This window comes from Parasteatoda tepidariorum, chromosome 5 (assembly GCF_043381705.1).
Source record: "Parasteatoda tepidariorum isolate YZ-2023 chromosome 5, CAS_Ptep_4.0, whole genome shotgun sequence".
In the NCBI taxonomy this organism is placed as follows: Eukaryota; Metazoa; Arthropoda; class Arachnida; order Araneae; family Theridiidae; genus Parasteatoda; species Parasteatoda tepidariorum.
The window spans coordinates 45,535,494-45,563,087 of NC_092208.1; the positions used below are offsets into that span (position 1 = coordinate 45,535,494).

Consider the following 27,594-nt stretch of genomic DNA (forward strand, 5'->3'; position numbering starts at 1 on the left):
TATTTGAGGTCACACCCTCAAGACATCAAGATTGAGTCCTAAAATGTGAAAATCCCATCATTAGATCCAAAGTTATTCAGGGTGGTCCTTTCTTTTGTTAACTGTACATAGCTTCCATGCAACAAAAGTTTTCTGAGCTCTCAGCTTCAAATCAGGGTTTTTCATTTAACTTAATTAGCTTGATTGAATTAAATGTAATATGACATGCTTTCAAAAAGGTTATAAGAATTCCATCCACTATATATGAAAACTATACAGCATGTAAAACTCGATGCTTCAATTTTTCCAAGTAGTTAAATCTAGCAATGTTAAAAATTGGATTAAAGTGGATTAAGTTAAAAATTAGATTGGATTAAAGAAGGCTATTTACATTTGGTTTTTCCTTCATTTTTTTGATAAATAACAAGTGAAAAGCTGATTTTGTAAACCAAATCAAAACTGAATTATTCACCTGGTTTATAATATTTCATCAAAAATTAAATGTTTTAACCCTGGCAGCAGAAACCAATCTCTACAGCAGCTGGCATTGCAGAGTATTATAGCATCTGAATTTTCTTTTTCATTTTAAAAAAGCAAATAAATGGGGGAAATTGCTGAGATTCCTTTTTAAAACAATCTAAATTTTACCTAATTAAAATTAAAAAGCTGAATTAAAGGAATATGGCAAAAGACAAAAAGTGAAGAATTTCTTTTCCCCTGCTACTTGATTACAAGCTTAACTTTATAGGGATTGGTCCTGTTTTTTAGTTTGTTTTGTAACATAGCGTAAAATTCAAGTTAGTCTCTATCTATAATTTTTTTAAGAGTTCACATTTCAAATTTTACTACATTTATGTTAGATTAAGCTGAATTTATACAATAATAATATTTGTTAGCTTATGCTGAAAGCGCAAGAAAATTTGGAATAAGGAAAAATAGTACTGTAGACTCACTCCATAAATTCTGCTTCTGGAGTTTTCTTTTTCCAATTACCAATCCCAATTACAATACGTATTTTATCAATCATTAATATTGGACTATTATTCTCTTAACACCTTTTACTAAAATTATTAACAATTATCATTGATGGTTTTCTTCAGCACCTATTAATGCACAAAAGAAAAAACAGAACTTATTAAATTTTAAAACATTTTATTTTCTTAAAATTTTATTTACATATAAAAAACAAAGAAAAAAAAAGCAAAACTAGGAAAAAGAGAGCGAGAAAATAAAGATACAAATAGTATCTGTATAGCGAAAATCTATCAGAAATTATATTTAGTACAAAACTGCAGAATAAGTTTTGAAACAAGTGTCTTCCAAACAGATGCAACATTTTTCCAATACCTCGTAAGATATTAATTATACAATCATACTGCATAAAATTCAACAACAAGAATTTAAAACAAGTAAAAATACTTTATAACTACACTTGTATTGCAATAAAACAATTTTGTGTGCGAAAATACGCATTTGAATAAATAAAAAAAAAAAGCAGCTGAATAGCTTTCATATTATACAAACTACAAATCTAAAAATATGAGACATATTGTCTTTGAACCATAAAATAAAACCTAATCATAAAACCAAAGAAAAAAAAATTGGTACAAGTAAACATACATATGTTTTAATACATTTAAAACACCAGAATTAATTGAAATTTTTTTTGTAAATTTTGTTATCTCCTGAGTTGCTTTCTATAAAGGCCAGCTATACTTTTTGCAGCTAGGAGAAGAATTTCTCTTCGAGAAACACCTGTCAATGCTTCATGCCATTCAGAGTGATGCACTCCTAAAGCTGAACCAATAATTTGTCCAACAGTGATTGCATGTCCTGACCAACCAAGGGGATAGTCTGCAGGTGTTTGATCCTTTGCTTGATTAACATAAAGACTAGATATTGGTATTGCTTCAGTATAAACTTGCAATGATATGCCAGAATTAGAATCTTGTAAAAGCAGGCAGCCCATATCAAACCAACTAAGAAAGTAAATTAAATCAATTATTTCTACATGGAAAATATACACTGAATTCGGTTACAATTATGCTTTTTTTACGCTATGATTAATTTCATTAAATTACTTTATCATTAAAGATTTTTGCTGTTTACAGGTAAATATATTTTCCTGCCACAGATACTGCAAAGGTGTAAGGCTTTTTAGGAAAATGATCCAGTATTGTATTACCATAGCCTAGTTATCATTAAAGATTGCAATGGTAAAATATTATAAGCCAATTTTTTGTTCGTTTACGGGGGTTAATACATTATGTTCTCACACATACATGAAAAATGCTAGACTTTTTAGGAAAATGAACCAATATTGTATTACATAACCTGATAGAGACTTGAATTACTCGAACACATTGAAAGTTCTTGTTGATACAATTAATTATGGTAAGGGAAGAGAAATTTCTATAAGTAGGTTATTACATTTTATCTTCAAGATCATCGATTTAATAAATGATAGTAAAAAGAAGTTTTTTTCAAAATTTTTAATACATTTTTATTTAAACTTAATCTAGACATGTATAACTCTCAGACCAGGCTAAACTGAATTATTTGATGTTTTGTAGGTTAATTGGAAAATTATTATAATCTATCTGGAAATTGAGTTCTTTATCACTTGTGCAAATAAATAATTACTATGTTTTAAGTGTAATCAGTTAAAGCTACACATTTCCTTTAACTTTTATCCTTAAAAATACTATACTTATTATTTTTTTTATTCAATACATACTTTGCTAAAATCAATAGTTTTACCCATTAATTTTTATTTGTTTAATTTACTATTTGAAGTCAAACCTTCATCATGACACATTTTTATTTTTACCATGTTGTGCTGTTTACATTTTTTCGCTTAAAATGTAAACAATATTTTTATATATATATATATATATATATATATAGTTCTCAAAAATAAAACAAGAAATAAATACCCATTGCATACCATTTATTATAAGATAAATCCCTACAATGGTTCTTTTCTTTTCCACTAACACAGAGTTTGCTGCCTAAGTTTCCTTTGTTATATAATATAATTCAAATTTTATTTAGTGTTAATGAAGAGCACTTTTAAATAAATATTCTTTACTAACTTAAAGCTAAACATTTTCAACTGAAATAAACAATTTTGCAAAGCTTTGAGAAAATGTTTGGAAAATTGAGTTCAAACAATGTAAGAACACCTTACAAATAGCTGTAAATAAATAGCTTTTACTGAAAAAATATATCATGAAAATTACATAATAAATACATATTTAAAAAGTTTGTAGTGTTGACTACACAGTTGCAGAATATATTATCTCACCAATTTTATAAACATTTGAATTAGTATCGAAACAGTCCAAAACATTTTCAGCAGTTTAGGGTTAAAGAAGTTTTTTGACAATATCTCAAAATCTATCACACTGACATCTGATTTGTTTGAGGAATAACATTGGTGTGAGGAATAAAATTAAAAAAAAATTTCCCTGCAAAGAAATTTAATTTTGAATTCTGTTTCAGATTATGAATCATTTTAATTTACAAACAAAAAAAAAACATATGAATTTTAGAGTAATATCCTTATTAATTTTTGTGTGAAAATTGTTGCATTAAGTTCATAAAAATTTTTGTGCCACATTAAATCTACCTTAAGCTAAGCATCATGAGGTGACATAAATGTCCAAACTACATTATCTTTATTTATAACTCACCATAGGTAATGATCTTTAAGGAGTTCTAGATGGAATTAAGACATGGGCGTGTATTAAGATGGTACAGTACGGAACCCGTTATCCGGAATTCAGAAAACCAGAAAACCAAAAAACCGGAACGAAATTCGATACATTTTTCGGCCATTAAAAAAAAATTGTTTTTTTCCTCATAAAATTTTAGGATTTTTCTTTCTTTTTTGAAAGATGTTTATGTTAGATGCTTAGATGTTTGCTTTTTTGTTAGATGTTGTTAGACCTTACAATCATTTTGGAAATAATCATTAGTGTATTACTTCAACGTTTTTTCTTCTTTTTAAGATTATTACCAAATGTTTTTTTTTTAGTTGGGTTTAACAATAAAAAAAACGTCTTTTTGTAGCGATTCAGAAAACTGGAAAAATCAGTTATCCGGAATAGCGATGGTCCCGATCGTTCCGGATAATCGGTTCCCTACTGTATATATAGTTTAAATATTTAATGATAGTCGTAAGCAAATTATGTGACATACATTGCTTCAAAATAAATACATATTGCAATGTGAAAGAACTATCCCACAACTACCATTCTTTACACAGCCAGAAAAAAATTTAAGATGTTGATAATGAAGATAATGTAACACTTTTTAAAATATTTAATCAAAGAAAAAACAAAGCATTATGCAACTTTTCACTTATTTTTTTGCCTCTAACAATTAAATTATTTATTTACACTTTTAATACAATTTTCTAGTTTCTTTTTTTAAAAAAAATTACTCTTATTTTATTTTTAACAAATCAATTGGTAAAAAAGCAAATACTTTTACCCACTGGCAAAATGGGCCTTGGCTTGGATTTCATGGCGTCCTCACTTTTCAACTACAATAATCAAGAGTAATAGTAAACAGTGTCGTTGCTATTGCGATCGCTGTTGCTTGATAATTTTTTAATAATTCTTTTTTTCACTTTTAATTTTGTTATGCATTAAGTTGGTGAGTTTATTTTTGAGATATGAGACTAGAGAAATCCCATAAATGCTTCTTGAGTTGTGAATAAAAGAGAATTTCATCATTTAAATGATATTTTTGCCTTTATTGTTTTACTTAAAAATCACAAATAAAGAGGGTCCAAACTGATTGACACAGTCCCAAAAGTTAGTGTTCAAGTAAGAAAAAAATNCATAAATGTTCAAACTACTTTATTTTTATTTATAACTCACCATAGGTAATGATCTTTAAGGAGTTCTAGATGGAATTAAGACATGGGAGTGTATTAAGATGGTATATATAGTTTAGAGTTAATTAAGTATTTATTTTCTTTTAATCAAGAAAGACAAATTTGCACATTAACTTTATTTTTCATATCTTAAATTCATAAAAATTTAAAGAAGTTTTAAATTATTTAACTATAAGTAAGTAATAAATATTTAATGATAGTTGTAAGCAAATTATGTGACATACATTGCTTCAAAATAAATACATATTACAATGTGAAAGAACTATCCCACAACTACCATTCTTTACACAGCCAGAAAAAAATTTAAGATGTTGATAATGAAGATAATGCAACACTTTTTAAAATATTTAAACAAAGAAAAAACAAAGCATTATGCAACTTTTCACTTATTCTTTTTCCTCTAACAATTAAATTAATTATTTACACTTTTAATAAAATTTTTTAGTTTTTTTTTTTTTTTTAAAAATTACTTTTATTTTATTTTTAACAAATCAATTGGTAAAAAAGCAAATACTTTTACCCACTGGCAAAATGGGCCTTGGCTTGGATTTCATGGCATCCTCACTTTTCAACTACAATAATCAAGAGTAATAGTAAACAGTGTCGTTGCTACTGCGATCGCTGCTGTTTGATAATTTTTTTATAATTCTTTTTTTCACTTTTAATTTTGTTATGCATTAAGTTGGTGAGTTTATTTTTGAGATATGAGACCAGAGAAATCCCATAAATACTTCTTGAGTTGTGAATAAAAGAGAATTTCATCATTTAAATGATATTTTTGCCTTTATTGTTTTACTTAAGAATCACAAATAAAGAGGGTCCAAACTGATTGACACAGTCCCAAAAGTTAGTGTTCAAGTAAGAAAAAAATTATGCCAAGGCCTAAACTTACTGAGGCAAAAAAAGCCAAAAAAACGTAGATGGGAATACCTTAAGCGTTACACGTAAACGAAAAAATGAAAGGACTCCGTTCGCAAACGCAAGCATGATGCCCATCCCTCACAAAAGTACCAAAGTGGTTGAGAGAATTGAATCCTACCTAAGAGCGAATGGTGACTCTCGAAACCCCTTTCATGCAAATACAAGAACTGGGTGTTGATCACCAGTTAGGGATAAAAGGATCCATTGTCAACTTACCCATTAATTTGCACAAGACCGTAGACTGTCTTCCAGGCAATATAAATGATTCATTCACTATTCATATAAAATTGAAAAAAAGCCTAGCTTTCAAATCATATTTCATGAATGAACGTGAATACGAAACAGGTGTATGATGCAGCTTACACTCTCCATCAAACACCATTGTACCAATCAGAAAATGTTAATATTGATCTCCATTGGCTGTTCAATGTCTATTCAGTCATCAAAAGAATTTACACACAATGTGTCCGAGCTGCATTTAAATATGTCTGCAAAATTGTGTACCGAGCAGTTCAGGATAAACAGTTAAAGATGTCAGGATTATTAGTAAAAGTTTCCTTTCCAAAAAAAAATAATTAGACAACAATCTTTTTCCAATGGGTAACCTGTGATCGCTTTGCGGCAATCACAATTTTCTTTATTTTGTAGTGAATCATACTTTTTTTAAAATTGGTTTCATTAATAACCTTTGTTTTACAAAAAAAATTAATGAAGAAATAAAATATTATAGAAATGCTACAAGCTATAAAATCAGTGTATAAATAGTACACATTTATAACTTCTTCAATATTATAAAATTATTTCCAATGAGAATTATATCACTTATGTCATATTTATTATTAATGATAATGGTTTATATTAAATAATGCAGTAATATAATAATTATCAGATCACTGGTTATATTGCAACTTAATTATTATCAACGACTGACTGTATTACTTAATACATAACACTTAGCTCCTTATTTAAAAAGAAAACATTAAGTTCTCAATTTTCAATCAAACTCTATACTTGTCAGAGGTCACAAAAAATGGCGCTACTTAAAAAAAGGCCTATTGTTGTAATTTTTTGAGTGAAATATATTGTTCGAACTCCATTTTAAGTTTTCAAGGTAAGCACAACACTTAGATCAAAAATGTGGGTGTTGTCATTTAGAAATTTCAATATTTTTCACTGTAACAGTGAGAGCTATGCAATTGTTTATTACTTCATTCAAGCACATAGATTATCATGCCTATGTATAAATTTTTATTTTGCTCACTCCAAAATGTCATATATTGGCTAAGTTGTTTTACATATGATATTCCCCTCTATTATAAATAAATTAATCCTCACAAAGCTAACTCATTAGTTATATTTACAACCTGTTTGCTTTCTTGCATAAAAAAACAATTTTCTCATGTTCTCCAAAAGAGAAACAGTGTTTGGTAGTTAAAGGATTAAAATAAATTACAGTCAAACGCAGCTGTAGTGAACCCTCAGCGGGCCCAGTAATATGCCCACTATAAACAATGTGTGTGATTCATTCAATCCAAATTTCTTGAAAAATATTTTTAAGCATATAATAGTTGAATTATTGAAAAGAGAGATTGCGATTTATTTAAAAAATATTAAATAATTAAATAGACAATAAAGCAAAAATTAAAGAGAAAAATACTATTACTTACTTAGTTAAAAATTGGTTTTAATTTTACATTTTATGAAAGAAATTATGATTTCTGATTGAACACAATTTGATTTTAAGTAGAATTCATCAATTTTCTTATTCATACTTCTTGTACAAAAAAAAAAAACATATTCTGCATAGTTACTGCTGATATTACTTCAGATATTCACTAGAAGAGATACTTTCAGTTTTTTAAATTTTTCAAGATATACTTAGAGATTTATTTTGTAACTTTAGAGTTTATTAGTCTATGCGTTTAATGTGCTATTTAACAACTTGTTCAAGGTAAGGCGATTAGCATAAAGGAGTGAAATACGACACAATGTAGAGGGATGCTATAATTTGCAGTACCAACACCAGCAAGTTCAAAGTTGGAGGACTGATAAAAAAATTAGGTGAAATAAACTTTGAATGCCCTATAACCGAATTACCGATTTCTCAGATGTTCACTATAAGCTTTTGTAATAACATTATCTAAACGGGGGTATGGACGGGACCACTAAAAAGTTCAGTAAATCCTGAAACCGCTGGGTTTGATCGTGTAACCAAATAACAATAATGTAACTCACTTTTCTGGTGTAAACTCCACAATGAAATTTTCAATCGCTAATAGAACATTATTACCATCTGAATAACCTTGTTGTCTTATGTTATTAATTCTTTCTTCAGCAGCTTTCAGTCCAGCTGAAAATCCTACTGGTTGAGGTGCAATACTACTGGATTGTACAGCAATACCTTGCACAGTAGCTTTTCCAAACACTTTCTGGAATGCTTCCCTCACAGCAGATATTTTAACTTCATTACCAGATGCAACAATTACATTTATGTCACCACCAGAATCTAAGGAACAAAAGTATTGTTTAAAGAAATTAGATTTAAGATCACAGATTATATATATCAGTGTTTTCACTACAGCGCGAGAATCTCGCATACTTTTTTCTTTTTTCGCATTAAGAAATGATTACCACGAGAAATTTGCGCATTCTATAAATCAATTTCGAAATTCGCGAATTTCTGGCCTTTTGGAAAAAGCTTCGAATTACGCCATTTAGAATAAAATCCGTTTCACTTCCCTTCCTGGATCTTTCATTATCTTCAATATCTGCCCCAAGTTATCTAGCTTCCCTATTTACCAGTATTGTTCAGAACCTTTTCGAACAACAGAACACAACCACGGAACCCCTTTCAGAACATATTTCTCTGCAACCACGTGTTTACGGTAGGTAAGGTTTCTTCATGTAAGACGCTCACATTTTTTATGTACTAATGTAAGATGGACAAATTCCTAGTAAAGTCGAAATCTTTTATAATGATGCACCAAAAATATTCAATGCTTTAAAAAATAGAAGACGTTAAAAATTTATTAGAATTAAAGAAATGATTTTTTTTTTCAAGAGTTTTTGTGTTTTTTTTAGTTTTTAGAAATCTCACTTAACTTTTTGAAATCTCACCCTGTTTTTGAGAAAGGGTGAGAAATTCTCACTCATTTTTTTCTATGATGAAAACACTGATATATATATTAAAAAAATTTAGAGAATTTTGTTTCCTGAATGAGAAAAAAAGAGGACATACTTATAATTTCTTTCATTCCAGGATCAAGAGTAGTGATAACTGAATCCACAGAACTCTAGAAAGATACATTAAACCATAAACATCATACAATTAAAAAAATAATATTTGACTACATTTGAAAAAGTATTTACTAAACATTAGTAAAATATTTTAAAATTGGATTAGAATAGGGCTGCCTCGAAAGGAGGAGTTGATAGTTGAAGAAGGGGCCTCGGTACTGATGATCTGCAGCTCTGATCATAATTATATATAAAATAGTCAAAAGTCACTTTACTTCATGACCTGGGAGATAAAGAATGTACATTCTTATTTTAAATAATTTCCATTCATATGTTTTTTTTTTTAAAAAATGAATTTCTAATATTGATTTGTAAAAAAGAAATATTGCATAATAAAACAATGGTGGCTTTGTTAATTTGTATTATCTTGGATAATGAGGATAAGAGTTCTAGTTTCAGAATTTAGAAATTTTCCTAAAAAATGCTAAGCAATTTCATCTGAAATTCACTTAAAATGTATTTTATTTTATAAGTGGTAATGAAAAACAAATTATATTTTGGTTGTTAAACTTAAAGCGTAACAACTAACACACATCATGTGTGCATGTGCGCGCATTTTAATATTTGCACCAATAATTTTCAAGCTTTTGGTGAGGTTGTATCTTATAAAAATATTGATAAGCTATAGTTTTGTTTTGTTAAATGCACAACACAAAATATTTTTACAATTTCAATCAGTTATAAAAATTAATTCACATTAAATTGCAAAGAACTAAGATAAATTATTTCCATGACTAGTTTCCTATCTGAAAGTATTGTAATGGTTCATAACTTCATTAGTGAATAACAATATATTCGATAAAGATTTAGTTGAATCATAAAAGTGTAGTAGGTTGTTTAACTTGTATGCACTAAATCTACAATTTGAAATTAAATTACTGATATGCAACATTTCAGCTAAATCACAATTTTATTTTTTCAGATTAAAGATAAAGGGTAGAAGAAATATTTACCATAATTAATTAATCAAAAAAAGAAAGTTTTTAAAATTAACATTTATCAAATAAACTTGCCAGTTCTTTATACATTCAGATCTTTAAAATTTTTTTTATGGATGAAAATTTCATTAGCACTAAGTTTTATGAGGTTATATATTTGGTATTTAAATATGCAAATGAAACTGAAGAAAATGTATAAAATTTATATTATGTCTAATTAGAATTAAATTCTAGTACATTTAATACTAAACTATAATTTGTATAATCTAATACTGCAGTTAGAAAATAGCTTAAAACTTCTTAAGTAATTTAGGAAGAAGAAAAATTAAAAAAAAAAAAAAACTGATAATTTGTTTCAAGTCAAGTTATGAGGTTAACTGATGTTTATATTTAAAAAGAAATTAAGTTACTTGTTTTGCTTAAAAATCTGATTTTTTTATCCTCGAAATATTTAAACGTACTAAGATTTAATTTTTATTACTCTGCTTAAGATCCAGATTTTGAATTATAAATATGCAGATAGATAAAAAGTTAATTCCTGAATTTCTCTGAACTCCTTCACAATAATAATTCAATGATGAAGCAATCTCTGTACAACAATACTCAAACTACTAAAATCTAAAGATAAAAAGAAGAAATGTAGACGAATCGTGATATGTGATATCACAAAACGAGTGCCCAAGGCTCCCTGAACTAATAACCCCTCCTTTCGAGGCGGTCCTGATCAGATCCAACTTATTCAAGTGACAGTGGTTTAAATATAGGTGTGTCAGAGATTTATAATGAGTAAAGAACAAAAATTTTTTAGTTAAAATATTGAGTTTTTATATTTACTTCAACTAAGATAAAAAAGTATAACAAAACACATTTAGATAAATATGGACATTTAACTGACAAAAAGTTGAATTTATCAGAATATATGTAAATTTTAATCAAAATTACAATTATGTAATTAATATCATGTTAAGATTATTAAGTTGTAATGTTATAAAGTGTAACATAACAAACTAAACTGCATTTATAACAACATATCCTACCACTTCCACAGAGAGAATTGATGCCAACATGCATTGGTACTCTTTCGTTATTGCTAACCTATTTTACCACAACCATCCTATGAAAATATTTTTTTTTGTAATTCTTTCCACAGTAATATTGAAATATACTTTAAAGATGAATAATTTAAATTGATATTCTTTAAATTCAAATGGTAATACAAGCTTCACTATATTTGCATAAAGATTAATGGCACAAATATTGCTTCAGATTAAATAATGAAGAAGAAATTAGTTTATTTAAATATAATAAACAAGAACTGTGCAAATAATATTAAATATAAAAATAATACAAAATTAATAAAATATATTTATGTAAAATAGCAGTATATAATTGAAAAGCAATACTTGTACGGAGTACGTTTTAAGATTTTTGTTTAAAAATCGGAATAACATAAAAAAAAAGAATACATACATTTATAATTTATTGCTTAAGTTTGCATATGAAATTTAATCTAACCTTTCAAACTATGGAAAAAAAATAACTACATCAAATTAATAATGTGTATAAATTGTAAAGAAAAATGTATTTAAAAAAAATAAGAGGACATTAAAAACAATCAGCTTTGAGAAACAATTATTGTATCTCAAAGCAATTATTTATAACTTATTATGATTCTAGCATTGACAATATAATTTACATTAAATATTCGAAGTTTTGGAGCTGATACAATTAGCTTTACAAATCAATTTTTAACTAAAAAACTTAAACCAAACAAGTCCATAAGAAACATGTTTTATATGAATCTTAAAATTAATTGATTAAAACAGTTAAATGATATAGGGAAAATAATAACTATCTTTAAGTACTTATTGGAATAGTTTAGTTAGAAACATAGAACCTTAAAGAAAGCTTATTAAAATAAAAATAAAAAAACAAAATGAAGCCAAACGAATCCATTAAAACATAAAATATCTTTTACATGAATCCTAGAATTAATTGATTATGACAGAAATGATAATTGAAAAACAATCATTATCTCTAAGTACTATTGGAATAGTACCTTCTTGCTATTAAATATACTTAAAATATATATTTTTCATTACATATTAAATAAAATTAAAATACAGTCAAAAAAAAGCCGAAGACAATGTTCATCCCTAAAACTTTTTTTTATTAGAATACTTCTTGGTGAGTATTGTTATAAAATGTTTTCAGATGCAAATATAAACCAATTTTAACATCAATTATTGGCATTTACACTAAAATAATAAAAATGAATAGTCATAAAAATTGGAATCCTTTAATTTCAATTTAATAAGAAGTCCAATTTCAATTTAATAAGTAGTTCTTTATAAAAAAAACTTGATGTACTTAGAATAACCTATTTCTAAAATATCTTATATTTTTGAAGAGTAATGGGTAGTAATTTATTAACTAACTTTTCACAACTGTTATAAAATAATTTGTAACCCATTGAATATACTGATAAGTTTAAGTTTTTTTATTTAAAATTTAAAAATCTAATTTTCGTTGAATATTTTCTTCATTTTCCAACTATTACAGTAAAATTATATTTTTGATGAAATTATTGGTTTTTTCACAAAAATGTAGAATAGTTTTTATGAAATTAAGCAATAAGGCAAATCTGTTTAGATTGTTCTATATTTTCTTTTATGTTTTAACTAAAACTACAGACAGTTTACAGATGAACAATGAAACACAATAACAAAATATATTGTTATTTTATATGATATATTCTAGTTAATCAAAGAACAAAAAAAGTTTGGTATATTTCGTAAATGCATATACAATGATTAAATAATAGTGAGGGAAACAAATTAAATTTTTTTTAACAGTTAATAAAATCATTATCAATTTATTTTCTCCCTAACATGCACCATTAAAGTAATAAAAAATTATTTTAAAATGATGTGACAAAATATAAAGATTCACCAAAAAAAAAATCATAAAACAAAAAAAAAAAAAAAAAAGAAATCTAATTTTAAATGNAAAAAAAAAAAAAAAAATCATACAAAAAGAATAATAATCATAAGTTTTCTAAAAGTTCCATAGCTACAGATAAAATTAGTAGAAACTACAGAAAATCTGTAGTAGTTGTGATTCCAATAAGTGTGTGAAATTCCTATAAGTGCGGAAACATACTTTTGAATTCAAAGTTTTTTTTTAAAAGAAAGATTTATAAAAATTTTAAAAATAATAAAGGATAATAAAAGATTACTTTAGCTTTTTCTGCAACTCTATTTAGTAGTTGATTTCCTTTAATCCAACCCCACATGCCAGCACTAGCTTCACCAGGACTTTCAGGAACAAATGTGTTTGGAACCTGTTCTGCTCCTGGTAATACTATAGAACATTGTGATAAGTTAGGATTTAAGACACTTATTGGGGGTTGGGGAATTGCAGCTGCAGCATATTGGTTCCTGTGACAGAAAAAATACATATTTGGTAAATGGAAATGAAATAATAACCACATACAATTCAGCATGGGATTAAAAATGTCACATTTAAAAGTGCATACTTTGTAATACATCAAAGAAAAAATCAAGAAAATGCTTTTAAAAAAAATGAGGGGAAAAAAACAAGGAAAATTTTTTGGAACAGTAAACATACATCAGACTACTTTTAAAATGAGCAAACAATAAACTAAAAAAGGTATACCTAATCATAAAAAGTCTATTCATCACCAGCTGATGAGCAGGTAACATATCATATTATGCTACTTAAACTTCAATTACAGCAAAGTGTCCATTTTTTTTCAAGTTATAAAAATTCTATAACTTTAGAGTCACATTACTCAATGTTAAAAAAGTTTCTGAATTTTCAAGTCAGTTTAAGTAATTTCAAATAACGATTACTCAAACTATGATTTTAATTTTAGTTCGATACAGTTTAGTCATACTAAACATTTTGATCAATTTGCAATATTAAAAATCTGGTATTTGCATTAAAGGAATGATGTTTTATAATTAATTTGGTTTTCCTTTACTGCTTTATTTTAATACTTTGATTATCAACATAAACTTTTCTATTTCTTTTACTAAATCTTTACATTTTTGGATAATTCAAAAAGAAAAAAAAAAGAAACACTTTTTAAATCCTCTTGGTGCAATTTTAAAGTTGAGTTCTTAATTAATAATTTACTGCAGCTACCTGATGAACTAAAGGTGCAGGAAAAAATGAACTTCTTTTTTTGAAGTGCAAGACTGATAAGGAAAACGTGTGTTAATTTGCATTGGGTTAAATTTTGCACTTTTGTTATTTTATTTGAATCAACGGATATTTTAAACGCCNACCGGGAAACCAAAAAACCGGAACGAAATTCGATAAATTTTCCCGCCATTTAAAAAAAAAAATTTTTTTTTCCTCATAAGATTTTAGGATTTTTCCTTCTTTTTTGAAAGATGTTTACCTTACCATCATTTTGGAAATAATCATTAGTGTATTACTCCATCGTTTTTTCTTCTTTTTAAGATTATTTCCAAAAAAAATTTTTTTTCCTGTTGGATTTAACAATAAAAAAACGGCTTTTTGTAGCCAATCAGAAAACCGGAAAGATCAGTTATCCGGAATAGCGATGGTCCCGATCGTTCCGGATAATCGGTTCCCTACTGTATTAGCCTTCTTCTTTTTAGATACATAATTCTTTAACTCGTATTAAAAGTTAAAATTGGGGCAGTAAATAGTTTTCATACGTATTATTAAATAAATTTACGTAAACAAATATCATACTGATAATAAAAAGATTTAAGTGATTATGAGCAAAAATAAACAATAAAAGTATTACCAATTTTGAGTTTCTACAAATGGGCCTGCTAATGGTACAGATGACTGAGCCAAAGAGTTAGTAGGTATAGTTGAGAAATATTCAGGGGAGCTGGTTGGATTATAAAAATGTATCTTAGACTGGTCTGGAGCTGAAGCAGATGATTGGTATGGTGTACTTGGAGGTGGTGAAGGTACAGAAACTGGTGTCAGAGGAGTAGCAACAGTAATTTCTTTGTTGACCTCTTAAAAAATAAGAAGCTTTTAATACATTTTAAAGTAACGTATTTAATAAATTTACCAGAGGAGATAAACATACTCCAAGTAAATACCATTTTATCAAAGCTGATATAGTGTTTTCATTTGTGATTTATTGTTTGAGATGGCAAGAAAAAGACCTTTTAAAGATGAAGGAAGTAGGCATTTTTTTTTCACCTAAGAAACTTATAAATACTAGATTAAAAATAGAATTCTATTCAGGGATGAGATTAGCCAAAAGGCAAAAAAGCTGAATTTCCATGATAGTAAATTTTACGCAAGCGCAACCCTTTAATAATAAATTCCAGACAGTTTAAGGTAATAAATAATCTGTTGACATACAGTTGTGTACTAATCTATTATTATATAAATGATTACATTGATACTTAACATTTAGTGAAAATAAAAATTACCTATTGAAAAAATAAAACTGGAAAATATATTTTTCCTCAGTTCACATAAGAGAGACAATCATTACTTGAAAAACTACCTGGTTTAGTAAATTAAAACTGCTGAGAATATACATTAATATTTCATTTCTTTTAATAAATACTGTTATGTGATTTATAGCAAATAAATCAGTAATATTACTTTTTAAAATATATTGGAGAAAAAAAACTTTAATAATGGACCGAATCATTATGTTCATATTATAGTCTAATCTAACTAGAGCCCTCTGAAACATATCAATAACAGTGAGGTAGAAATATATAGTAACGCCTTAACATACAAAAATTGCTATTTTAGTTTGAAAAATTACATGACGATCAGCAACTGTTTAGATAATTGCTTTTTATTTGATAAGAATTTTGCATTTTATAGCATAAATAACAGCAATTATAAATAAAATTTTGATGATGAGTTAATTAACTCTTTTTCCCCAAAAATTTTTTTTTAATTAAATCCCTTTTTAAGTGATTGCTTTTGTTTGCTATATCTTTTATGTTTGCTATATTTAGTCGTTAGTCCATCTTCAAACATCTTGTGACGAATCCTATTTTTTCTTCTTTGCAAGCACAGAATAAATATATTCCCCTCCAGTTTCTCTGATGTTGTAACACTTACATATAGAACTAATAATCGTCGTTAGAAAAACAGTCACCTTTGTAGTAACTAATTTTAAAAAAAATTAACTTATTACAAGAATCGCGATAGTTGATCTTAAAATAGCGTGAATATGAATAACAATTATGGATTTTGAAATCACATGAATATGAAACTAGATATACGATTTTGAAAATGAGAAAATACAAACTGGGATATAGAATTTTTAAAACACGTAAATACAAATCACGATTCATAATTTTTAGATCACGTAAATGCGAATCATGATGCGTAATATTTTGATTGCTTAAATAAGAAATATGATGCATAATTTTTAGAATGCGTGAATGTGAATCCCAATGGCTTATTTTAAAATCAAGTAAAATACGGAAATCAATGTTTCATATTATAAACCGCATGAACAAATCAAGACATTAATTTTAAACTTGCGTGAATCCGAATCGCTATATAGGCTTTTAAAAAAGCGTAAATACGAATCACAATATCGGATTTTTAAATCTCGTAAATAAGAATCGCAACGTACAATATTCAAATCACGTGAATAAGAATCGCAACAAGCAAATATGAAAAGCTATGTTTGATATTAAAATCGTGTAAATAAGAATCGAGATATTAGCAGATTCCAGGCTTGGGATCTCTAAAAGGCTTGTCAGAAGCAGCGTCGTTTGAACTACGAAAATCGGATCTATCTGGAGGGCGGGTAAAAAATTCAGAAAATCTTATCTGCTGCGAGTAAAAGGGGAGAAAATAGCTAAAATAAGTAAAAATCAGAAAGGATTGGTAGCTATGTAGTTTGAATTTTCTGTTTCTCTTTGAAAATCAGTGAATTTTCTGAAAAAGCGGAATACTTATAAAAAAAGTGAAATTTTTTAGAAAATCTGAATTTTTGATAAAAAAGCTGAAATTCAAGAGATAAAAGTGAAAAAAGCGGAAATCCGCTAAAAAGCGGAAAAATCTCATCCCTGTCTATTGCTTTGTGATTTATTTATGTTTTTTGCTTTTAATATTAAATATATTTAGTAACTGCTTAGTTATTATCGATTTGAATATTATCTATTTGAATTAATGAGCACGATGATCTTTATATGTATATGTGTGTGATACTTATAAACTTTCATACTATAATAATAAATATGATAACATTTTCATTTCAATAATTTAAAATAAAAAATACACTATATAAAGATTTCTTTGATTCTATTAAAAGATTTCTTTAGAGGATATGAGCTCTCCAATAATATCAAATAAAAAAATGAATATTAAGTGCAAAGTTTTTCGTTTGGTCAACAATTGTATAAAAGTAGGGATGAGAACTCGATCAACTGGCAGAAAATAAAAGGAATTTTTCTCCCCAATGAGAAAAAAGTGACATTTATATCAAAAAGTCACAGTATTAATAAATGCAAAATTTAAACAAGTATGTTCTATGTATAAAATAAAATAGTGAACTCCCTGAGTAAGTTTTGATCAAATGATCATATTTTTGTGTAATAAAACTCAAATTTAAAGATAATAATCTAACCCTAAATATGCAAAATAATTAGTACAGATGATGTTTAAGTTGTGACTACTATATTAAGTTACGACACATAATCATACACCTGAGTTAACCACACATAATCATAAAACTCATTTATCAAAAGATTATTCCATATATACGGCTGCACAACCTTTTAAAGTGAAGGCCCACTTGCACAGCAGGTTCACTAACAAAGGGCCACAGGCACATTCAGTCATGTTTGTGGCAAGTATGATATTTTTTATACAAACATTAGTGTTCTAAGACGATTTGAAGATTAAATGATTTTTAGGGATCTTTGGAAAAGAACGATTTCTATGTCTTAAAATTATTAAAAGAATATATTTTTTATCTATGAATTAATATTGAAAGACTTGTATGAGACGTTATACAAGTAGGTTTATAAGGTGTATGTGCGTATATATACATGTATCTAAACACACATATATATACACATACATTCATATATATATATTTATATTTGGGTAAAAATATAAATTATATTAAAAAAAAAAAAAAACTGTAATCCTCATAGAATGAAAGTGCAAAAAAAATACATAAATATTTTAATTAAAAAAATTTTTTTTATGGGGTTTGAAAAAAAACCAAAAATTAAAACTAAATTATTATATTACTAAATAAGATTCAAAATTTATTTGATAATATATTTCCAATACTATTTACATTTCTTGAGTAATTAGAGGTTTTATAAATTTTATATAGGAAACGTTTTCTTTTTCGTTTTTTTTCTTTAAAAAGAATGACCTGAGCTACTAAAAATTTAAAAAATTAATTACGTACAGTGAGCAGTTGAAAAATGCGCATTTTTTTCCCTCTAGTTTTTAAATTTTTCAGGTTGCAAAAACATTGTATTAAAATATTGGTATTCTAAATACCATGTAGAAATGCATGGCGTTAACTGCCAAAAAAGGGATGTAAAAATAACTTACATTTATGACAAAATATGCACAAATAAATAGTACAAAAAAGCGATTATTAAAAAAGGATTAATAAAAAATTAGCGTTTTGTAAATAAGATTATAGTTAAAATAACAGAATTGTCAAAATCACATGGAAAAGTATCGCAATAATTTAAAAAAGAAAAATCTTACATTTACGATGAAATTAGCTTGAATAAAGTACATAAATAAGTCAACATTTAAACGCTTGATTTAAAATTCACGTGTCATAAATAAATCAGTCTTTTTAAAACCACAAGGGAATGCATCACAAAAACTGCTAACAAATTAATGAAAAATAACTTGAGTTATGATAAAATTGGCAAAAACAAAGCTCGTCGAATAGTGATTATTTAAATATCAATTCGAAACGAGCAAATCGTAAAAATATTGTAGTAAAAATATGAGATCTTCAAAATCATGTGGAAAAGCGTAGCAATAACTACCTTTAAAAAAAAATAATTCTGATTTACGATTAAATTCACGCAAATAAAGCTCATAAAGTGATGACTGAAATGTGCAATTTTTTGAGATTTAAAAAAAAAAAAAAAAAACTTCGTATTTGGATGCTTTTGCAGGCCACACATCAACTATCGGTAGGCTGCAGGTTGTGCACCCCTACAACACAGAACTTTTTCTAATTAATTATTATGATTCTATTTAGTAATCATAGAAAAATTTGAACTTTTTATCCTTTTATTCTAAAAAGAACAATCTTTCTAAAAAAAGATTCATGTGGTCTAAACAAAAATAATGTGAAAAAGCAATATAGGGATGGTAAAAACATCACAAATATTAATTTCTATATCAGTATATTTTAATACTATGTTATAAATTCACTTTTCAAAATATTTAATATAATAAAACATTAAATATTATCACAACTTGTATCTTTTTATATGAAAATGATATCATTTTACATAAAATAATATTAGTTATACAAGCATATATGAATTGAATAAAATGGAAAATAAATGGAAAGAATGCAATTGTGATCATACCTGGAACTTGAGCTTCTTTCAAAAGATTTTCATCATTTTTGCCTCCCAAGAATTCAAATGTAGAATCTCCATTAGTGTCATCTCCTAATTCTTCCATCATAATGCTACAATAGCAAACTAATATTAGTTTCTTTAATAGAAAAATCATGCAACTTAATGATAACAGAAATATGAAATTTAAAAATGAAGAGGAAAAAAAAAAAAAAAGAACAGACATTTTGGCTCAATGTTTACTTTAATTTTATCTTAAAATGGATCTGATCTTATCACTAATAATTTAAGACAAGGCATCTGTTACACATGTCCATGGGTGATTTCATCCATGACAAAGAAAATCAAAACATTTTCGTTCAGTTAACCTCAAAATTATATATACAGTAGAGCGCCGATTATCCGAACCCTTATTATCCGAACTATGCCCGATTTCATTTTTTATTTTTTTTATTTCAGAAAGCTTTTTAACTTATTGACAATTTTATCCACTACATTTGATGACCATATTTAATTTACAACCTTTTTTTAGCAGTTTTCTTATAGTAGCCATACATACATGTATTGTTATACAGTTAAACCTACCCTACTCCTTTAGCCCTCTTCAACAGAAAATTATCTTCCAAGAACTTCATTTTGACAGTCTAGAACATCAAAATGATGTTGATCCAGTTCAGTTGATTTATTTAAAAAGAATAAGGGATATGACTGCTTTAAAAAGAGCATCTTCTTTGAAACAAAAATCTTTGCTGGATTTCTTTTGCAATGGAAAATAAAGAAAAATGTGGTAAAATCAGTAACTGACAAAAAAATTTATAAAATGCTGAAATATGATAAAAAAATTCAAAATGAAAAAAAAAGTTGAAAAAAATAAATAAAAAATATTTTAAAAAAAATACTTTTAAACACGCCAGAGATATTTTAGATAGTACTGCCAGTCCTACGCCTGGAAAAAGTGAGAAGGGAAGTTAGTGCATAAATGATAATCATTTAAACTAGATTTTAAACAATTTTCCAATTATCCGAACTTATCATTATCCGAACCACGTTCGGTCCCAAGCAGTTCGGATAATCGGCGCTCTACTGTATATGATATGATAGAATATGATGAGAATAAAATGATAATCAAAATGTAAACAAAAGAGGAATTTGAAACCTAAACATTGAAGTTTTCTTTATTCATTTGTTATAATTAGAACAGTCAAGTATTTCCAAACTTACATTTGAAGCACTATAAATTCATATTTTAAAAATATTCCTTGTTTTTCGAAAAAAATACTTTATTATCACTACTATAAGTTTATCCCAACTTAACATATTTCTGGTAAAAAATATTATGATTTTGCAAGCATTATTTGCTATTTTAAAATCTTTGATCTCTTTTGCAGTTGTAGAACTAATGCTATATAAGAAATTTGCGTTATGTTTTTACTTTCAATAGCATTATAAATCAGAAAGTGCTTCATTCCCACACTTTGTCTATATAATAACTTTTAGATGAAATACTATAAGTTTTTCATGATAAGATCAGGGGCGCACAACCTTTTTGAGTGAAAAGCCATTTACACAGCAGGTAGAGTAACGAAAGGCCACACGCGTATTAAGACATATTGACAGTAAATATGATAATTTTTATGTAAACATTAGTGTTCTAAGCATTAAATATTTTTTCATCAATTAATTTTAATTTATTTACAGAAAAATAAATACTCTTAATTAGTAGTAAAATAAATTCAAAAATGAAAAAACTGATACTTTTTAAAAAATTTTGTTTTCCTTTTTATCAAAAATTTATATATACAGTAGGAACCGATTATCCGGAACGACCGGGACCATCACTATTCCGGATAACTGATTTTTCCTGTTTTCTGAATCGCTACAAAAAGCCGTTTTTTTTTTGTTACACCCAACTAAAAAAAAAATATTTGGAAATAATCTTAGAAAGAAGAAAAAACGATGAAGTAGTACACCAATGATTATTTCCAAAATGATGGTAAGGTAAACATCTTGCAAAAAAAGAATGAAAAATCCTGAAATCTTATGAGGAAAATATTTTTTTTTTTAAAAATGGCAGGAAAATTTATCGAATTTCGTTCCGGTTTTTTGGTTTTCCGGATAACGGGTTCTGTACTGTATATAAAAAATATACATATAAATATTAGGGTGATAAATGCTCTTTTTTTCTAACATCTAACATAATACGAAAGTTCCTTTTAAAATAAATCCTAACAAAAAAAGAAAACAAAACTGTTATGCNGTCAAGAATGACTTGACATTCTTCAGTAATGTAATATGCCAAACAAAATGATGCTTGGAAATGTTTGAAATTTTGTTTAGTATCCTAATATTTTACTTCAAATAGTATGTTTTGATATAATCATGTTAGGAAAATGCAAGAATCTGTTCTTAAATATCTTATAATTCTAATTTTTTTTCTAATTTTATTGCCCAAAAATGGATTAATTTAAATTATAAGCAGTTAAACTCAAATAAAAATACAGTTTTACCAAAACTATGGGTTTTTGACATGACAGTAAAAACCATGGTATAAACCGGTAAAAATTGTCATGTGTCAAAAACTTGCCAACCCTGCACAGCAAGTAGAGTAACGAAAGGCCACACGCGTATTAAGACATATTGACGGTAAATATGATAATTTTTATGTAAACATTAGTGTTCTAAGCATTAAATATTTTTTCATCAATTAATTTTAATTTATTTACAGAAAAATAAATACTCTTAATTAGTAAAATTAATTTCAAAATGAAAAAACTGATACTTTTTAAAAATTTTTTTCTTCCTTTTTATCAAAAATTTATATATACAGTAGGAACTGATTATCCGGAATGACCAGGACCATCGCTATTCCGGATAACTGATTTTTCCGGTTTTCTGAATCGCTACAAAAAGCCGTTTTTTTACTGTTAAACCCAACTAAAAAAAAATATTTAGAAATAATCTTAAAAAGAAGAAAAAACGATGAAGTAGTACACTAATGATTATTTCCAAAATGATGGTATGGTAAACCTCTTTCAAAAAATGAATGAAAAATCCTAAAATCTTATGAGTAAAAAAAAATAATTTTTTTTTAAAAAAATGGCGGGAAAATTTATCGAATATCGTTCCGGTTTTTTGGTTTTCCGGATAACGGGTTCTGTACTGTATGTAAAAAATACACATATAAATATTAGGGTGATAAATGTTCTTTTTTTCTAACATCTAACGTAATACAAAAGTTCCTTTTAAAATAAATCCTAACAAAAAAAGAAAACAAAACTGTTATGCTTACAGAATGTTAAAATGAAATATTTTGAAGAAAATTCATAGGGTTTAAACAAAAACCCAAAATTAAAATAAAAGCATTATAGTACAAAATAAGATTTAATATTTATTTAGTATTATACTTCAGATATTCTTTCTATTTCTTGAATTACTAAAAGTTTTATGAATTTTAATTACAATGCTTTCTTTTTTTTCTAAAAAAATCACCTATATTACAAAAAAATTAAAACTAGATTACAAACAATGAGCAGCTAAAAATTTCATGATTCCTTCCATTTTTCAAATTTCTCATGTTGCAATTATATTGCACTGAAATATCGGATTTAAAATATCTCGTTAAAATGCATGGAGCAGACTGCCGAAAAAACACTAGAAAAATAATTTGGATTTACAATGAAATGGGCACAAAATTGTAGCAAAAAGTGATAATTTAAATGAGCGATTAGAAACTCCCCTGTCAAGATAACATAACATCATAGTAGCAGTTTTCTGGATGCCTTCTTTTTTAATAAGCACCTGATGTTAAGTCTTTTCAGATGTAGAGTGGAAAATATGCTTTTACTTTGTAAAATTGCAGAAAAAACATGCTTATTGGGCAATTATAAAGGAGCCGCCTTGGCATAAAGTGCACCAGAATAAGTTTCTTAGAAATAGGGGGGAGAATTCCGTATCTTGATCCGTTGCATAACAATCGCCAAGCCTTTGCAACTTCCGAGCAGTGGCCCATGAGAAACTAAAAAAAAAATCATCACAGAAAGGAATCAACTCGAAAGGTACGACTCCTAGCCACTCCCAGGCAAACATCTACATGCTTCTTTTATAAAAATTTGCAAGTTCAAAATTTATTAGGCACCTTGACGATTGTAGTTGGAGCAACAGATCACGATACTGAAATATCCTCTAAACATAAATTTCCACTTAAAGGTGTGCTCATGGAACATTTATGATTACAAGAAAATGTTAGCACAGTATTCAGTCACAATTCTCTACGAAAGTATGACTATCAAAAAAGTTTTGATGACTACTACTGTCATGTAATAAAATGTAGTACACACATTAATATGGCAGTTTTACCCATTTATGTTTTAAATTTACGCATGCATTACAAATTATGTTCGCTGTTTTAAATCAATGAGTTTTTTCTTATGTCATTAATAATTAACAATCATATAATTTATTTTCAAGTACTATCCAATGAAATAAATAACAATGCATTTTTTGAAATAAAAAATATATAACTTAAAGATGCAAAGGAAATTATTTTAGTATAACTTTCAGATTAGCATATTCTAATAACGAAACTAAATTCTTATAAGCGAATAACTAGATTGTTTCTTTTTATTATTAAAAACAACCATATAATTACAGATTCAGAAGACTAAGAGATACAGAATTGTGAGACTGATTATTTAAGGCAATAAAAATATTTAGTTTTTCACCTAGTAAAAATATTAAATTCCAAACGACATAAGAACACAAATATTTACGTTTAGGAATACAATGAAGAGCCACGTTTGTTAGTGAGAGTACAAAATGATACAATTGAATATTCAGTCGCAAAAGTTTGTTCTGTTTTGATCGTAAATTTGTTCTAATAAACGTATATTACCATGGAAAACGTTGGAAAAGTTTATTCAATTTCTTAAGAATGGAGAGTTCTAAAAATAAAATGAACACAAAATAAATCCTAGCCTTGAATGGTATGTTACTTAACTGACTAGTCAATAATTCTCATATCAAAGATTCGAGACCTTCTAAATCCTATTTTTCCATCGACTTTTTAGTTGTTAATGTTTGGCAACAGGGTTTTTGTAGTGACCCTGTTGGTGTAAATATAAACAAACAATTATTTCCTACTCAGAAATAGTTCTGTTTTTTAACTTTTTATTTAGTTTCATTATTACTATTAATTTTTTTTCACTTTAAGAATGTTTTTTAATCATCCTGTAATATTTTTATCCCATAAAAATTTGTTGTACTGCCAAATATTTTTATAAAAATGGCTATAATTATCTTTCTGTTTAATACACGGTGCTGCGATTCTTCTTATTCTCTTATTTATACCGCAAATATTTTGTTTTTTAACACTTAAACTTTGAGACAGAAATATTTTTCTAGTTTATTTTTGAAATTTAAACTACACTATTCGATTATCACATACATCTTTTCCTAAATATATCATTCAGATAATTTAATTATGGCCGCTATTATCGGTTCCAGTTCAGATTCCATCCATACCGATTCTAATAAACAATTGATCATTGCTCCGTCTTTTTCTCCTTTTTGTGAACAAAATAGTTTTGGTTCATCTTTTGATAGGGTCAAACTTGAGAAAGATGATATTTTTTATAACTCTGAAGTTACATCTATTTTAAAAACTCCTGTAAATCATGTAAAAACCATTTGTGGTATGGAAAATAAAGTATATGATTGTATATCAATGACTAATGATCATTCTAACTTAGCAAAGTGTGATAAATCTGAAATAACTATTGATTCAATGAAAAAATTATTTAACTGTGATATATGCCATAAAAATTTTGAAAAGAAAAATACATTTACCAGGCATTATTTATTACACAATGAGGATAATAAGAGTATTTACAGCTGTGAAGTGTGTAATAAAGAATTTAAGGACAAAAGCAATCTAAGATGTCACATCGCAATTCACGCAGAAAAGTATCCGTTCTGTTGCAAAATTTGCAATAAGAACTTTCGCTTAAAACATCATCTAAAATTGCATGCCAAATCACACACTGATAAAAAAGTAATTATTGAAAGTAAAACAAATATAGAAAATAAGCTGCAGCAAAGATTTTCATGTGAAATTTGTCATAAAACGTTTGTTCGCAAAAGTGAGTTTGTTAGGCATTGTCGTGTACATGCTGAAGTGAGACCTTATATTTGCAAGATTTGTGATTCAGGATTTAAACACCAATCTAACCTTAGGAGACATGTAAGTATTCATGACTCAGCTAAACCATACAAATGTGAATTGTGCTCTAAAAGTTTCAGACTACAGATTTACTTAAGAAGACATACATTGTTACACACTGAAGATTTGCTTTACTTCTGTGAAATGTGTAATAAAGGGTTTAAGAGAAGTAGTGTCTTAAAAGATCATTATCGTACTCATACTGGAGAAAAACCTTTCATTTGCCCTGTCTGTAATCGAAGATTCGGACAAAGAAGTGGTCTTAAAGAACACTCCTACACTCATTCTAATGTGAAACCTTACGTTTGTGAATTGTGCAATAAAAATTTCCACTCAAAGGAGTTGTTGCAACGTCATTCATTTATGCACACTGGAAAGAAACCTTACACATGCACGTTATGTGACAAGAGCTTTTCCAGAAGTTGGGGATTGCAAGAACATTTGCTTGTGCATTCGGAAGAAAAATCCTTTTACTGTAAGGTTTGTAATAAAGGGTTTAAACGTAAAAGTAATTTAACCACTCATATTCGAATACATACTGGCGATAAGCCATTTGAGTGTGAGATATGCAATAGACGATTTACACAATCTGGTGAACTTAAGGAGCACTATTATTCACATACTGGTGAAAAGCCTTACTCCTGTGAACAATGTGGCATTAATTTCTGCAGAAATTCCGCTTTAAAAAGGCACATGAAGCGAAAACATTCTAAATAAAATGTTTCAATTTTAAAAAATATGCATTGATGATCTGTTATATTTTGTTGATTAAAGTAATTGAATTTTATGCAAGAGCTTATATTAAATAATATTAAGTTGTATCTTACTGGTTTATTGATTAATTGTTGGTTAGTTTTTATAATACTATTTTACCATTTTATATTCAAAATCTTACAATGTTTATCTTTTGCAAAGTTGTTGGAAGGAATTTTTTAACAAACAAGTTAAAACATTCATTCAGTTAGTTAATTTTGTTTACTACTCTTACACGTAGAATATCAAGAGTAAATCAAAAAGTTTTAAAAATTCGAAATGTAAAGAAAATGTGTTGTCTGAATATGAATTAATCTATGTAAAAATAATTATACTATTTAAAAGGAATTAATTTACCTAATTGCATTTCTTGATGAAAAAGGTTTTTAAGTCAGTTGCGTAATTGTCTTAAACATCAGTCTAAGATGGTTTTTTAAAGAGTGATTTGTCTCTTTTTGTACATGTATAACCGAATCAATTGCCTTAAACCATTAAATTTAAAATCAATGAGAAACTGTACTTTAAATTAACATGCAATAATATTGATTTGCAATAATGTTGATAGTAGAAAAATTTCTTTACCTTTAGGAAAATGGTTGCCAAGTTTTGGTGACCAATGACACCTGCGAAACTTAAAAAACATAGATAATAGAAAGAATATTAAAGTTAGAACAAACTTGAAGGAATTCAGAGAATTGTATATAAAAAAATATCCTTATAACTTATTAAATAATATGTATCATTGTTTTTTATATTATATATTAGTTGGAGAAAAAAAACTGTAATTTTGGTTTAAGTTGCAATTTTGATTTAATCAGTTTATCAAATATATCAAGTCAATGGTTGTTTAAACATTTTTACTACTTTGTTAAAGAGTCTCTTGTTAATGGATCAAATATCTGGAGAGTTATGGTAAACTCATCCCGGTACTGTAGTACACATAATGACAAGTGATCAAAGGAAAGTGCTAATATCAGTAATATATATATACAAGGGCGGATCGTGAAT

General features: G+C 27.0%; 2 protein-coding genes across 2 annotated transcripts; one reads left to right on the top strand and one right to left on the bottom strand.

Moving 5' to 3' along the window:
- Nucleotides 1–1,111: 1,111 nt before the first annotated feature.
- Nucleotides 1,112–24,419, bottom strand: LOC107450245 (protein PRRC1; the record flags this gene model as incomplete). The annotated part of the gene is given in 7 exon segments (XM_043044564.2): nt 1,112–1,958; nt 8,042–8,312; nt 9,045–9,099; nt 13,280–13,481; nt 14,846–15,068; nt 19,626–19,729; nt 24,265–24,419. Coding segments are annotated over 7 exon segments (1,311 nt in total), but the record flags the coding sequence as incomplete, so codon positions are not given.
- Nucleotides 24,420–24,556: 137 nt separating this feature from the next.
- LOC107450246 (zinc finger protein 234-like) lies at nt 24,557–26,849 on the top strand. The gene has a single exon (XM_016066006.3). It carries the CDS (start codon nt 25,096–25,098, stop codon nt 26,548–26,550), a length of 1,455 nt encoding a protein of 484 aa, XP_015921492.3. The 5' UTR covers nt 24,557–25,095; the 3' UTR covers nt 26,551–26,849.
- Nucleotides 26,850–27,594: the final 745 nt, after the last annotated feature.